Source organism: Xenopus laevis, chromosome 8L (assembly GCF_017654675.1).
Source record: "Xenopus laevis strain J_2021 chromosome 8L, Xenopus_laevis_v10.1, whole genome shotgun sequence".
Taxonomy (NCBI): Eukaryota; Metazoa; Chordata; class Amphibia; order Anura; family Pipidae; genus Xenopus; species Xenopus laevis.
The window spans coordinates 101918770-101933025 of record NC_054385.1 but is presented as its reverse complement, the minus strand read 5'-3'; the positions used below and the strand labels follow the sequence as shown (position 1 = coordinate 101933025).

Sequence of the window (14256 nt, the reverse complement as noted above, 5' to 3'; positions counted from 1 at the left end):
GGGGATGCTGTGCAATCCAAGGAAGAGAAGGAGGCATATGGATTTAAGGGTTTTAACATAACATACATTTTTCACATATGAATGATATCCCTGCAGCGAGTGCCAACCATTTGTTTTTTTTGGTGTGCTACCACCATTAATGTGGAAATGGTCTTTAAAGTTCTTGTGGTAACGTGGGTGTGGTTTAAAAACAGGGAGTGGTCAACACTGGCTTTCATCGGCCCTCCACCACGTAGGCCAGAAAATATCTGTCCTGTGGTGCCACAGAACTTGGAGAGCACTGATCTAGTATAATGTCATAATACAACAAGCTAATATTTAAACATACTGCAATAACCCCTGCACCATAGGCCCAATATGATTGTTCAGGACACATGTTTAGCATCAGTGTTCATTCAAAGCTTCTGTCCACTGTGTGATGCATGTACAGTTGTGGATAGCATCCTTAATTTTGCATACATTCTAGTGCTTTGCATTTTTAAAGAGGTTTTCTAAAACCTCCAGCAGCTGTCTTTGTTTTCTGCTTGTGCACCAGCAGGGGGCAGTTAATACCCACTGTAGGATCATCTGACAAACTCCTCATATAATGTTTTTCAGGCCCAAATCTAAACAGTTTTCTAACACGTTCTGACAGGAAAGTTTACTAGTCTTTCAAGACTACACAGGGTGCCGCGTTCTTGAGATTCCTGGCCTTCCTTGGAAAGTTGGACTCTTTTAACATGACACCCACTTAAGAAATCGCTGTGGCTCTGGGGAAAATATATACACAGATTTAGCACTGTTGTAAATTATTAGACATATATTAATTATGGAACCTTTAAAATGTTTTCACCAAGATACTAAGAATACTTTCGTGCATACATTAACAGAGACCGCAGAAATCTTTTGCTTATAACTGACAGGCTTGTTTAAACTCAAACAAAACCATTCTGGCCTGGGGACTATGTCTGTAGTATGTATCTAGATTTATGTATAAGCTAGTGAACTGCTGAAGTTTATGGCTGTTACAACAGAGAGAAATGTTTTATCAGACCATAAAATGCAAAAGATGGGTCAGGTTTCATGGTAACGGAGGAGAGGCTCTAAGTTTTTTTTTTTTTTTTTTTCAAATAAGGATAAGGGCACACCTGGCGATTCGGGGTGATTTAGTCGCCTGGCGACTAATCGCCTCGTCTTTGCAGTGATTAATCTCCCCGAACGCCTTCCCTCTTTCTTGCTCCGGCTATAATGAAAAGTCGCCTGCGGCATGGCACAGGTGGAGCTTCATATTCTGAAGTTGCCCAAAGTTGCCTCACGAGGAAACTTTGGCCGACTTCAGAATACGAAGAGCCGCGTGTGCGACGTTTCATTATAGCCAGCGCAAGACAGAGGGAAGGCGTTCGGGGAAATTAGTTGCCGCAAAGATGAGGCGATTTGTCACCACCCGAATCGCCAGGTGTGCCCTTACACTAATGGGGCTTGTAGTTTTGCTCCTATTTAATTAGGGAACAAATTTGTTTTTGTTCTTGTACTTTCCAACATCTCGGTTCTTAAAAGCATCTGTGGGAGACAAGAAAGTACATAATCAAATTACATATCCACAGATAAGTCCTCTGTATAATAAGCTCCTCCTTAATCGAAAGCCTGGCACCGAGTGTATCTTGAGGCAGGGTTGGGTTTGTTTATACGGAGATCATAGTAGGTAGTAAGGGATACAACAAAGAAATTATGCCTTCTTTATATTTTAAAATTTGAGGAAAATATAAAAAAAATCAAGCAATATGAAGAATACAAGTTAAAATCAAAACTACAAATTGTGCTTATGTTGAACAAATGCATATATATATATATATATATATATATATATATATATATATATATATATATATATATATATATATATATATATATATATATATATATATATATATATATATATATATATGTGTGTGTGTAGGCATATCAATAGCAGATAATTTATGCTATCTTTCAGCTCTCTGCTACGTTACGGTGGGAATCTCTCCTTGCAAAGTGCGATGAGTGTCCGATTCAATAGCAACGGGACTCAGCTTCTGGCCCTGAGGCGCCGCCTGCCACCTGTCCTGTACGACATTCACTCACGCCTACCCATTTTTCAGTTTGACAACCAAGGTTACTTCAACTCCTGCACTATGAAGAGTTGCTGCTTCGCAGGGGACCGTGACCAGGTGAGATAACACTTAGCACAGATGAGCTGTGCATAGCCTTGTATTTTATTCAAGGATGGGCAAAGTGGCACCATTTAATGGAACTGATATGAAACTTGTCAATTTTCTTATTGGAAATTTACATTAAAAATTGTTCTATACTTTTTTATATATACTATTTACTAATTATTGTTGGGGGCAATAAGGGGACATATACCCACTGTTACAAATTAATGTAAATACAAGGTATTCATAATACTAACAGTGCTATCATGTGTTCTAATAAACAAATGCAAAGTTGTTTAGAAAAGCACTCTAGGTGATTTTATATTCTGTCTAATATTATCACCTTGTGTAACATAAATGGGACTTGCCATAAAAAAGAGGGCTTTTATCTGAGAATAGTACTATACAGGTACGGGACCTATTATCTAGAATGCTCGGGATTTTGGGTTTTCCAGATAACTTTCCATAACTTGGATCTTTCTTTATACCTTAAGTCTACTTTTAAAGTAAAGTAAACATTAAATAAACCTAATAGACTGATTTTGCTTTCAGTAAGGATTAATTATATTTTAATTTGGATCAAGTTCAAGGTAAAGTTTTATTATTACAGAGAAAAAGGAAATAATCTTTAAAAATTTGGATAAAATGCAGTCTATGGGAGATGGCCTTTCCGCACGCGTGATGTTGACCTTATCTTATACAGATAGTTGAAGTGGTATATTATGCAATTTCACGTTAAATAAATTAGGTGTGAGTTTGTAGACTAAATTGACCAGTTCTCTGGCATTAGATATTAGAAGCCACTGAACGCTGCCCATAATGCATTTCTGCCTGGGATGGTGCTTTCTATTGTTAGTTCAGGGCAGGGATCCCCAACCTTTTGAACCCATGAGCAACAATCAGAAGTAAAAGGTGTTGGGGAGCAACACTAGCATGAAAAAATGTTCTTGGGTTGCCAAATAAGGGCTGTGATTGGCCATTTGATATCCCCTGTGTGGCTTGTCAAGCTTCATCGAGGCTCTGTTTGGCAGTACACCTGGTTTTTATACAACCAAAACTTGCCCCAAGCCTGGAATTCAAAAATAATCGCTTGCTTTGAGGCCACTGAGAGCAACATCTAAGGGGTCCAATGTTGCTCACGATCTACTGGTTGGGGATCACTGGTTCAGTTCATAAGAACTTGGGAAACATTGCTGTATGCAGGATATTTGTCTGTAATTCATTTATTGAGCTGTATTTTTACAGCCATGGCTCCTTAGACACAAATCTGCTTTTATGTTGTTAACATTTTTCCCCATGTCTTTCTGCGCTTGCAGCATTTACTTTGGATGTTTGAAAAAAAATGTACGTTATACCGTTAGGCAGAGAGTCTGCCAAATATAGCATGAACAGAGTCAGCTGTCAGCTTTGCTGCTTCCCCCAGCCAGCAGGAAGAAATGTTTAAGTCCTTCTGCGACAAGAATTTATAATCATGGATTTCATCCCTGGTTCCATACTTTGCATGCCTGTGGATTTTATTAGAGGAGCTTGACATAAGTTAATAAGAAATTCGTCATCCATCCATGATTCGTTTGCTGAAGTATAGGAAAATGCCCCATATACCACAGCGGTTTGGTCCTCTGTATCTGTTATGAAAAAAAACCCACTTTATACCTTTAAACAGTAGGCCTCAGTATTTGCCTTCCATGTTTGACATAGTCCTGATACATTAAGGCCCTCTTCCATGTAAGGCAGCATTTTTGCCTGCCATAGCCTGGAGGCTTTCCCACCCCTATAATTATTTCCAGGAAAGAAAATGTAGCTTCATGCCATGAACTCTAATCTCGCTGCTATAAACCTTTGGTTTTCAGGGCTGCTTTGTATATCCCTGTTAACAGCATGTGCACAGTGCCTTATCAGATAAGCAGTGGTGTACCTTCTACCCTGTAGTGCTAAAATACAGGACTTGCAGCTCTCCATGTCCTAGCATATCCCCTGAGCCCTGGAATGTGTGGGGGTGTGAAAAAAAAGTAAGCTTGTAGTTAATTATAAGAAAAAAAGAAAAAGATGATACCCAGACTGTCCACCTAATTATCTATCTTCTGCACAGGAACTGGTGGCGTGTATGTAGGTAGTCACAATTAAAGGAACAGTAACGTCAAAAAATAAGTGTTTTAAAGTAATGCAAATATAATGCAGTGTTGCCCTGCACTGGTAAAACTGCTGTGTTTGCTTAAGAAACACTACTATTGTTTATATAAATAAACTGCTGTGTAGCAATGGGGGCAGCCATTCAAAGGAGAAAAGGATCAGGTTACACAGCAGATAGCAAATAAGCTCTATCTGTCTAATGGTGTTATCCTGTGCCATATAGCCGTTTTTCAATTTCCACCATTGCTCCACAGCAGCTTGTTTATATGAATTAAAGTAGTGTTTCTGAAGCGAACAGATCAGTTTTACCAGTGCAGGGCAACAATACATGATATTTTCATTACTTTAAAACACTTACATTTTTTGATGTTACTGTTCCTTTAAATAGAAAAATTAGGAAAAGTCCTTAGAGAAACTATAAACTGCTCTTCTTCACCATCTAGATGTACACTGTAATGCATACTGAAAATAAAATTACTTAACTGTACACCAAATACTTAAAAGGGAACTCCGGCTTCCAAACCAAAATTTGATAAAGAGGCCCACATAACACAGAAACCCTTAATATACCCATCACAGTTACCTGTTTCTTCAAAAAGTATGTATAAATGCCATTTTCTATGCTGAAATCCAGCTGTTTAACAGTTTAACAGTTGCTGAAATTAACTCTTAGTACCAAGTTGGTCCAGGTACAGATGAAATTATGCTTTTTGAGTCAGGATGGAATTTATTCACCCTCTGAGGCAGGGATTCCCAACCTTTTGAACCCATGAGCAACATTCAGACGTAAAAGGAGTTGGGGAGCAACACTAGCATGAAAAATCTTCTTGGGGTGACAAGTGCCATGATTGGCCATTTAGTAGCCCCTATGTGGTTTGTCAACCTACATTGAGGCTCTATTTGGCAGAACATCTGGTTTTTATACAACCAAAACTTGCCTCCAAGCCTGGAATTTAAAAATAATCACCTGTTTTGAGGCCACTGGGAGCAACATCCAAGGGGTTGGGGAGCAACATGTTGCTCACGAGCTACTGGTTGGGGATCACTGCTCTGAGGCAAAGTGGAGAGGCTTCAGGATTTTTTTTGCCTTTTTTTAATACCAACTAGCAATTAGGCAGGTTGTACATAATGCAGAGGTTGAACTTGATGCACTTGTGTGCTTTTTCAACTATGTTACGTTGCATCCATTTCACAAACATTGAACTTAACGAAAATTTATACCCTTCCATGTAACTTAATGTTAAATTGCTCAGACCATGTTTGCAGTTTAAATATTTTTTAATAATAATAATAATTATTTTAATAATAATTTTATTTTTTCATTTTAGATTTCATGATATTAACAGTTTTTAGGCTAATGGCACATGGGTTGATATCCTGACCCTTGTGCCATACAATTACATCTGCTCTGCAGATCCAGTTAGTCCACACAGAGGAGTGGAAGGATTTTCTCGGTTGGCATATCTACACCAGCATAAAAAATTACCTTTGTGCCGTTAGCCTTACCAATTAACATCTTGTATAAGTATCTGGAGCACCCCTGCAGTTCATCCTGAGTGAGAACCATGCATATCGGCAAAATTTCCTTCTATAGTGCATTGAGTGAACCGAGCAGATAAAAGTCAGAAGATGCTTCTAAATGTATCAATTTAGAACTTCAGCAGTTAGTCTTTTATTTACTAATCTTCTGTAGTTAAAAGGGTGGTTCACCTTCAAACAACTACTTGTTTTCAGATAGATCACCAGAAATAATGACTTTTTCCAATGACTTTCTATTTTCTATGTGTGACTGTTTTTCTAATATTGAAGTGTAAACTGATATTTTTCACATTCTGAAGCAGCTCTGGAAGGGGGGGGGGTCGCGACCCTGTAAACTGTTCTAAATTCATACATTTAGTTGATTCTTTATTTCTGGGGAACAATCTGAAAACAACTGAATTAAAAAAAGTGTTTGGAAGGAGAACGACCACTTTAAAGAATGGTGGACAATGTTTGATTGGCTGCTGTGGGTTTTTAAGCTATACATGTGATATGATGATATTTAATGATCGTATAAAAGTCTGTACATATGTTTCTTATGATGCTATCTTGTGTCCTTCTCCAGCATTTTTTATCATTTAAGCAGCACAGACAAGTTAATAAAACATATAGAACTGCCACAAAGCTCTGCTCAGGCCAGTCTACCTAAATCTAATTGTTAAAGCAGATTGCCAGAGCTCAGATCCCAGAGTCTGCTTTGGCCCCAGGCACTTTGCTCCTCCAAATGTATGTTTACTCAATATACCTCCTTCCCACGCTGAACCAGACGAAGGCCAAATGAAAATGAAAAAGCAGAAGATACTGCAACAGCAAGGCAGAATGCAAAGCTGGAGAGGGAAAGATGTAAAAATGGCCCAAACAAAGGGCAAAAAAAAGAATAAAAAGACATGCATATGCAGACATATGTCTCATTCAATCATCCATTCCCCTCATCATTTCCGTCGCTGTGGATAAATGAAGAGTTATGATTTATGGCTAATAAGAGAATGGGACATACAGTTGAATGATTGAGCTCATTATCAGCAGTGTGACATAAAGAGGCTTATAATTATATGTGGGTGGGAGAGAGAGAGAGCTGAGCTTTCAGTGCTGCAGTGTGTGGGTTTGTGGGAGCAAAATGTAATATTTGTTTTGGTAAGAGAGAGCCTTGTGGGGAGGGTAGGACACGGATGGTTACTATGGCTGGGATTCTGTGCATGGAGAACATAGCAAGAAATAAATTGTAACCGTTCATGATTTTTAATATTTTTCCAGGTATAATAATAAAGAAAATCTCATCCTGATCTTGCAGTTCAGAGTGAGATTTCAGTAGGTAACCAGCATCAGCACCAATTCTATGGAAATGCTTTTTTCATATTTCATGTTCTTGTTTTTTTTCAGTATATTCTCTCTGGCTCTGACGATTTTAACCTGTACATGTGGAGAATCCCAACCAATCCAGAAGCAGGTATGTGTAAATGTCCGTCAAGATTGGTCCCTTTTTTATAGGCATAATGCCTGTAAAACATGTCACCAGGGGGCATGTTTACTAAATGGATGACAGCCTTTCTTTGTACACAGGACACACAGAATAGTGTTTATTGTGCTCTAGGCCACTACACCTCAATCCCATTTTAAAGCCTTTGGGGCATGGTTACTAACATTGGAGATAAATATCTCCAAAGGTCTCTGGAGATGTTGCCCATACTACCAATCAGATCTTTGTTTTCTATCTTGTAGGTGACTGTTTAAATCTAATTGCTGATTCGTTGCCATTGGCAAAATCTCCGGAGATATTTATCTCCAATTTTAGTAAACATGCCGTGTGTGATTATTGGAGCTGACCTGTCAAGAGAAGCAATTAGTGCTTACGGTACATTTCCAGCCCAAATGGGAAATGCAAATATGGCTATGGCTAACTACATTCATGTCTTTGGGGCCTTGCCCTGACTTGTAAGATCCTATCCGATCTCAAACATTTGGTTTTGTACTTCCTCTCAAAAAACCCACTGTATATAGTATATAGGATGCATTCCTGAAGGCCATTCTTTCAAAACGATCAGAAGGCAACTGCTATACAGACAAAAGATACAAACGTGTGTATATATAGATATTTATTGAACAAAATGACTAGCATGACATGCTATCCTCTGTCATTTAATAATAGCTCATGTGTGGGGATTGCGAGGGCGATTAGAGGGGATCATTCACTGGAGAAAAAAAAATCTGCTCAGTTTTACAGTTGTAGTTCAGAGCAGTATGTTCCAGGTTGTCTCTAATTTATTTTTTTTAAGAGCAGCAGTTCTGCCTTCATCTTCAAGTACACTTGGCATATATTTGCAGACTTAATGAGTTTTCCATTATGGACACACACTTGGGTTCATAGTAGTAGTGAATCCATCCTTTTTAAAGCCAACCATCCAAATCCTGCACAAAAGATTCCACTGATCCCCCAACCACATCCAAACCCTACTGTACATATTTAGATTTGTGCACAATGGCCAACATGTATCATCTGTGGGGGGGGGGGGAATGTTTCATTCAGTTGTAAAATACGTGTACGTCACGTGACCTTTTAGGCTGCACGTTTGGTTTGGCTGAATACTTAGGATATGACAAAATGTGACTTTTAATATGATGAAATGCCAAACTCATTAAAGGGGACCCGTCACCAAAAAAAAATTATTCCAAATCCTATTTTATCACATTAGTCAAACAAAATGAACTTTAAATAGACTATATATAAATTATTTGAATCTTGTTTCATTCAGTCTGGCAATTCATAATTCTGGCAAGCAGGCAGGAGCCATTTTGTGGACACTGTTATTAAGGCAAGCCTTGCATCATCTCAGAATCTTGTTTGTGCACCAGAATGGGGGACCTGATGTCCATTCCCATGTCCTGGTTACACAATTAAATGGTAAAGAGAGAGGAGGAGAGCAGTGACATCTAGTAAGGGCTGAAAGTGAAAGTAATTTCCTGCCCTGCCTCTATGCTATGCCTAAGGCATAGAGGAGGGGCAGGCAATATTTGATTGACAGCTGAGATTTTTAAATGAGTTTACAACAGCTATGAATGCTTTAATAAAAAAAGAATTTGGGGTTTCATGTTTAATTTGAAATGGACTTTTATTATACAGCTCTTTATGTGTGGGTGACAGGTCCACTTTAAGTGATTTTGTGCCTTAAGATGTTGTTCATACACATATACATATATACATTCACTAGCAAATGAGCAAATCTTAACCCGATATGCCCATCAAATCGGGTTAATCCGATCGTTGGGCCCTAGGTCCAAACGATCGGATTACAATGCTTAGAATAGGCACTGACGGGACAAGGATCACATCAACTAGCTGATGTGGTCCTCGATCACAAAAAAAATGAAACCTGCCCAATCAATATATTGGTCAGATATCATCGGGGAGATCCATTGCAATGCCCCTGTGTATGGCCTGCCTTAGTTCGTCCTCAGACTTTATATACTCAATTAAGTTGCCTTATCAGTGTGTTGACATTTGTTGTGGCCCTTTTGCTTCTACATAACGCAAGGTGCTAGCTGAACACCTTAGAGTATTGATTCTTTATCTGTGAATTAAAATTGGATTCCAGTGCTGTTAATTGTGGGACCCCATAGTCTCCTTTTAGACAGTGAAAGTTCTTCTTACAGTAGCCAGTAGTAATTAAAAGAAGACTGGCAATTCATTATATCCTCTATCTATCTATGTCTGGGAATGCCATGGAGAAACAGAGGCTGAAAAAGTCTCAAAATGAAGTGGGGCCCACTGAGGCAGGATCTGCTTCTAATAATGCCATTTCAGTTTAAGACTGGGAATAACAAGATATGTACAGTTTATTAGCATTTCCCAGGGAGGTGTGCAGTGGTGAAAAGGGTTTCCAGAGTATAAACTCCTAATAAAAGACATCCAAACATGCCTACAGGCATGCAACATCTAATTATTTCCTGAGAGCAGAAGGGGATTATCACATCACAGTTGGATATTAGAGGCTTGGTACTAATCCAAGAGCTACTGATAGCCATTTAATAAGATCACATCATAACAGGTCTTTTTTGTTCTTGCTTATTTGTTTTGTGACCATGGAATAATGGAGAGAGGACACGATACAGTGGTGCTGCAGGCTTGTGAGCATTGCTTTTAATCTAAATATGTATTTAAAGTGATATTTTTGCTACTCTTCATGGATTTAGATGGAGCAGGCAGAGTGGTCAATGGTGCTTTCATGATTCTAAAAGGACACCGTTCAATTGTCAATCAAGTGCGATTCAACCCCGACAACTACATGATCTGCTCTTCTGGAGTTGAGAAGATCATAAAGGTAAATTCATAAGAACTAAACAAAATATTAGCTTTTGGTTATTAAGGATCTGGAAACACTTTTTTGGTTGCTATTAGTCTCTATCATATTTGTTTATAATGAGCCTCCAGGGTTATATGATTTAGTGATTAGATGTTCTTGGATTTGAATAAATATTTATTTATCTAACATATAATAAACACTCATAAAAGTTCAAATTGAGATTTTGTTTTTTAAAGGGGTTGTTCACCTTCCAAACAATTTTTTTTTTTTTTTTTCCAGTTTAGTTATTTTCAGATTGTTCACCAGAAATAAAGACTTTTCGAGTCTCTGGTGTTTGTCTGGTAACTCGGTAATCCAGGTGCAGACTGAACAGTTACAATATGCTGCATTAGTTGATGCATTTCTCAGCAGCATCTATGGAAAATACATAACCATTGTATCAATTTGAACATCTGACTTTTTAATTTAACTCTGGGATTCAACTTCTGTATCAATTTAGAACAGTTTAAAGATTTAGTGACCCACCCCTCCCAGAGCTGCTTTAGAAAGACATAAGAAGGTGAAAAATTAAACTTGAAACGTCAGTATTAGAAAAAGAGAAAATAGAAATAGTTGGAAAAACATTCCCTGTTTGATTTTATTTAGAAGCGCTTTTTTTTTTGTTTTGCAGATTTGGAGCCCCTACAAGCAACCCAGCTGCAATGGAGATCTTGAGGGGCAAGTTGATGATGATTCACGTTGCTTATACACACATGAGGAGTATATTGGTCTTGTTCTTAACAGTGGAAGTGGTTTGTCACATGATTATGCCAATCAGTCAGTGCAAGAGGACCCAAGAATGATGGCTTTCTTTGATTCCCTGGTGAGGAGAGAGATAGAGGGATGGAGTTCTGATTCTGACAGCGACAGTACAATTCTGCAGCTTCACCCTGGCGTCAGTGAGCGTTCTGCTTATAGTGATTCTGTATCTTCAACCTCTTTACCACCCTCACCAGTTGCCACACCAGGAGAATCTGATGAGGCCGCCACTGCTGGAGACTCACAGAGATCTGCAGAGTCTCCTCCAACAAGGTCTGAGTTTTCTCCACACCAGTTGAGAATGTTAGCATTGAGGAAGTACCAGGATAAACGTCTGGCCACAATGTCCAACAATACAGATTCTGATGATAATGCAACTGAGACAGAAGCCGAAACCGAGCCATTTTCTCGTCCTCGCTCTCCAAGTCCTGAGGAAGAAAGATCCAGCAGCAGTGATGAAGAAAACAACCTTAACGATCGCCGAGCCACAATGAGGCAACGTAATGCAATGAGACATCAACAGAAAATACCCAGTGAGAAAAAGGCTGAAGCAAAATCTCAAAGCACCCCTGTAGTTGTTGGAGAAGATGTGTATGACTATCCACATATTACAGTGGATGACCAGTCAACATCTGCAGAGTCTTCCCCTGAAAGAAGGAGCCCCAGTGGAGTAGAACGTAAATCCTCACTCTGTTCAGAGATTGATTCTGTAGAGAGGAAGATCTATAAAGCATACAAATGGCTACAGTATTCTTATATATCATATTCTAAAGGTAAGGAAGGAGAATCCTCCCACAATGGGGGAGAAAGTGAGGATGTAAGGCCAGGTACTAGTGGGAGGAGCAGTGTTTTGCCACCTTTATTAGAAACTGAAAGCTCAAATGAAATCACTTCACAAGATAGCAAAACTCCTCCATCAGAAGGTCTACACAATCAGTCTCTCCAGAAAGACTCCTTACAAGAAAGCAGCAGTCCAAGCTACCACAGTGGAAAACCGTTATGGCTTGAGGATCTAGATACATCTTCCCATGATACTGCTTCTGTAGATTGTCCTTCAGAGACAAAAAAGTTGAATGGAACTGCTGCCCATAAAGAGCTCACTGTTTGCTCTGAAGATTCTTGTGGGCAATGTGGAAGCAGCATGACACTGAAAAACAGCCAAAACCAGCAACCAATAATAAACCCGGAACCCCCTTTATCCACAAAAGAGACTCCTGCTTGGTTTAAATGTAGCATAGACAATTGTTTGGGGAGAGGGAATTCTGAAATAGAAGGGGAAGAGGCAGATATTCCTTGCACTCACCAGAGCAATGGGCACTTGCATTCTTTTCCTTCAGTTTCCAGTAGTGAAGGACAGAGCTGTGGAGAACAGACCATGAACATTGTCTGCCCACATACTTATGCCAATATTGACAATGTCAGCCTGCACCAGGCAGATTTAACCCTGCATAAGGAAACATATTTTATGGGAGTCAGCTCCAGTATGAGCACAAAAGATGACTTCACAGATCAAACAGACAATGGTGATCACAAACTTCCAAGTGGACTCAAAAGGCACTGGCAAGAGCATGAGGAATCTGGTGATTCTTCACCAGAGAAGAGAAGGAAAACCTAAATAAATTGTTTTCCTTTACCATATGTAAGAACTAAAAGTGTCCAGACTTGGTCTGGAAGATGAATGGCTGAGTGTATCTGAGTCTCCAGGCCATTCAAAATTTGGCTCTACTGGCCAAAATTCAGTTTGCACTAAATATAAACATTGCGTCTTCTGAAAATATTTTTATAGGAATTTCCTTTCTCCTTTCTGAAATTCAACTAGCCATTTTCCCATTATAGGGTGTTTATTCTAAGGAGTAAACCATGGGTGCTTCATAAATTACTTTTACTCTGTACCTACCATACTCTGTGGTTATCATCTGATTGGAGTTTGTTTTGCTGTGCCATAAAAGTGATCAGTAACTGGAAAAAGAGTCGTACCATCACCCTTACAAAAAACACCAATATTTTTATTTGTATGTATTGCCAAACCAAATAATTTCTGCAAGCAGTGCTTACACTGACTAAACACTTAGCAAGCAACCCAGCAGATTAAAGAGAAGAGGCTTCTTTCCCTCTTGCATTTTGTTTGGGGTGTATTTTCTGTTATTAGGCTAAGAAAAATGGAATCGTTCTAGAGCACATGCTCAATGTTAATCAATGACAAGCAGATACAAAAGCAAACTGTATTATCTGCAGTGTGAATGCATCCTAGGGTTTGTGTGCAACACAGCTCCAAGATTTCAAAGCACAACATGTTGCAGGATATGCTTCCAGAGGATGACTGCACACAACAACATACAGGAGTTTAGGTGACCATGCAAAAGCAGACTGTGCGGCTGTTAAGTCCTTTTTGTCAAGGTTTTCTACATGCCTGAAAGTGTCCTGTATTCACTTACTCAGTTGCATCATGTGAGACATTTATATGTAGAACGTTGTGTAAGTGGGTGGGGTGTTTTGTTGATTTTCTTTTTCTTTCTTTTTTTTATTCAAGAACATACAAACACATATGGAATGAGTGATCACAATAGGCCATGCATGCCTTTGTAATAAAACACAGCTAAAATGAACATCCATATGGTTATGCCAGAACTGCCTTTGGAGATGGTGAGAAGTACTGATATTTTCTTCCCAATCTATGTACATTAGGCCATTGGCAGTCAGAGCGATGGCTCAGCTGCTCTCACCTGTGTATTTTTGCAGGCTGTGAGAATCTGATCCGTGCCTTGCCCCAGCTACATTCATTTGAACCAATTGCATGCAGGCCTGAAAATGGCCGCTTATGTGTTTTTGGGCTGACCTCCGCTGCGTGTGCCTGAATGCAAGCAGATCTAGTTTAAATCAGCGTAGATTGGGCATGGAGCGGATCAGCTTCTTTTAGCTTAAAAAAAAGTATTACACAGGCTGCGAACAGTTGAGCCAGTGACAGTCACTGTTTATTACGGCTGCTTGAAATTTTGAATCTCAGTCCGGACCTGAGCCTAATATGCGGACAGTCACCACTTATTTTCCGATCCAGAACCATTGTGTTAGCTCCGTTGGCTGATTTTGGCACGAAATGTAAAATTGTGTGTTCACTGCCCATGTCAACATTAGCTGAAGTAATGTTAAAATTATCTTATAGGGACATAGAATCAAAAGTAAAATGTTCCAGGGGTGATGCTTACAATCTAAATCTTGTATCAAATGCACTTGGACAACCACAACGAAGAGATCCACTTATTATATCTGATGTCTGACCAGCCACTTTCTAAGTGAAGGATGAGGAGATTTGTCACTTTTGG

At 39.1% G+C, this 14256-nt stretch overlaps 1 protein-coding gene across 1 annotated transcript in view; it reads left to right on the top strand.

Annotated features, from left to right (window-relative positions):
* The window catches only part of dcaf5.L (DDB1 and CUL4 associated factor 5 L homeolog), a 33633-nt gene extending 20580 nt beyond the window's left edge, over positions 1-13053 (top strand). The window contains 5 exon segments of the mRNA NM_001097123.1: positions 1973-2186; positions 7221-7287; positions 10029-10156; positions 10809-12551; positions 12554-13053. Coding sequence (NP_001090592.1) covers positions 1973-2186; positions 7221-7287; positions 10029-10156; positions 10809-12551 — 2152 coding nt within the window. The 3' untranslated portion in view covers positions 12554-13053.
* The last annotated feature ends 1203 nt before the right edge of the window (positions 13054-14256 follow it).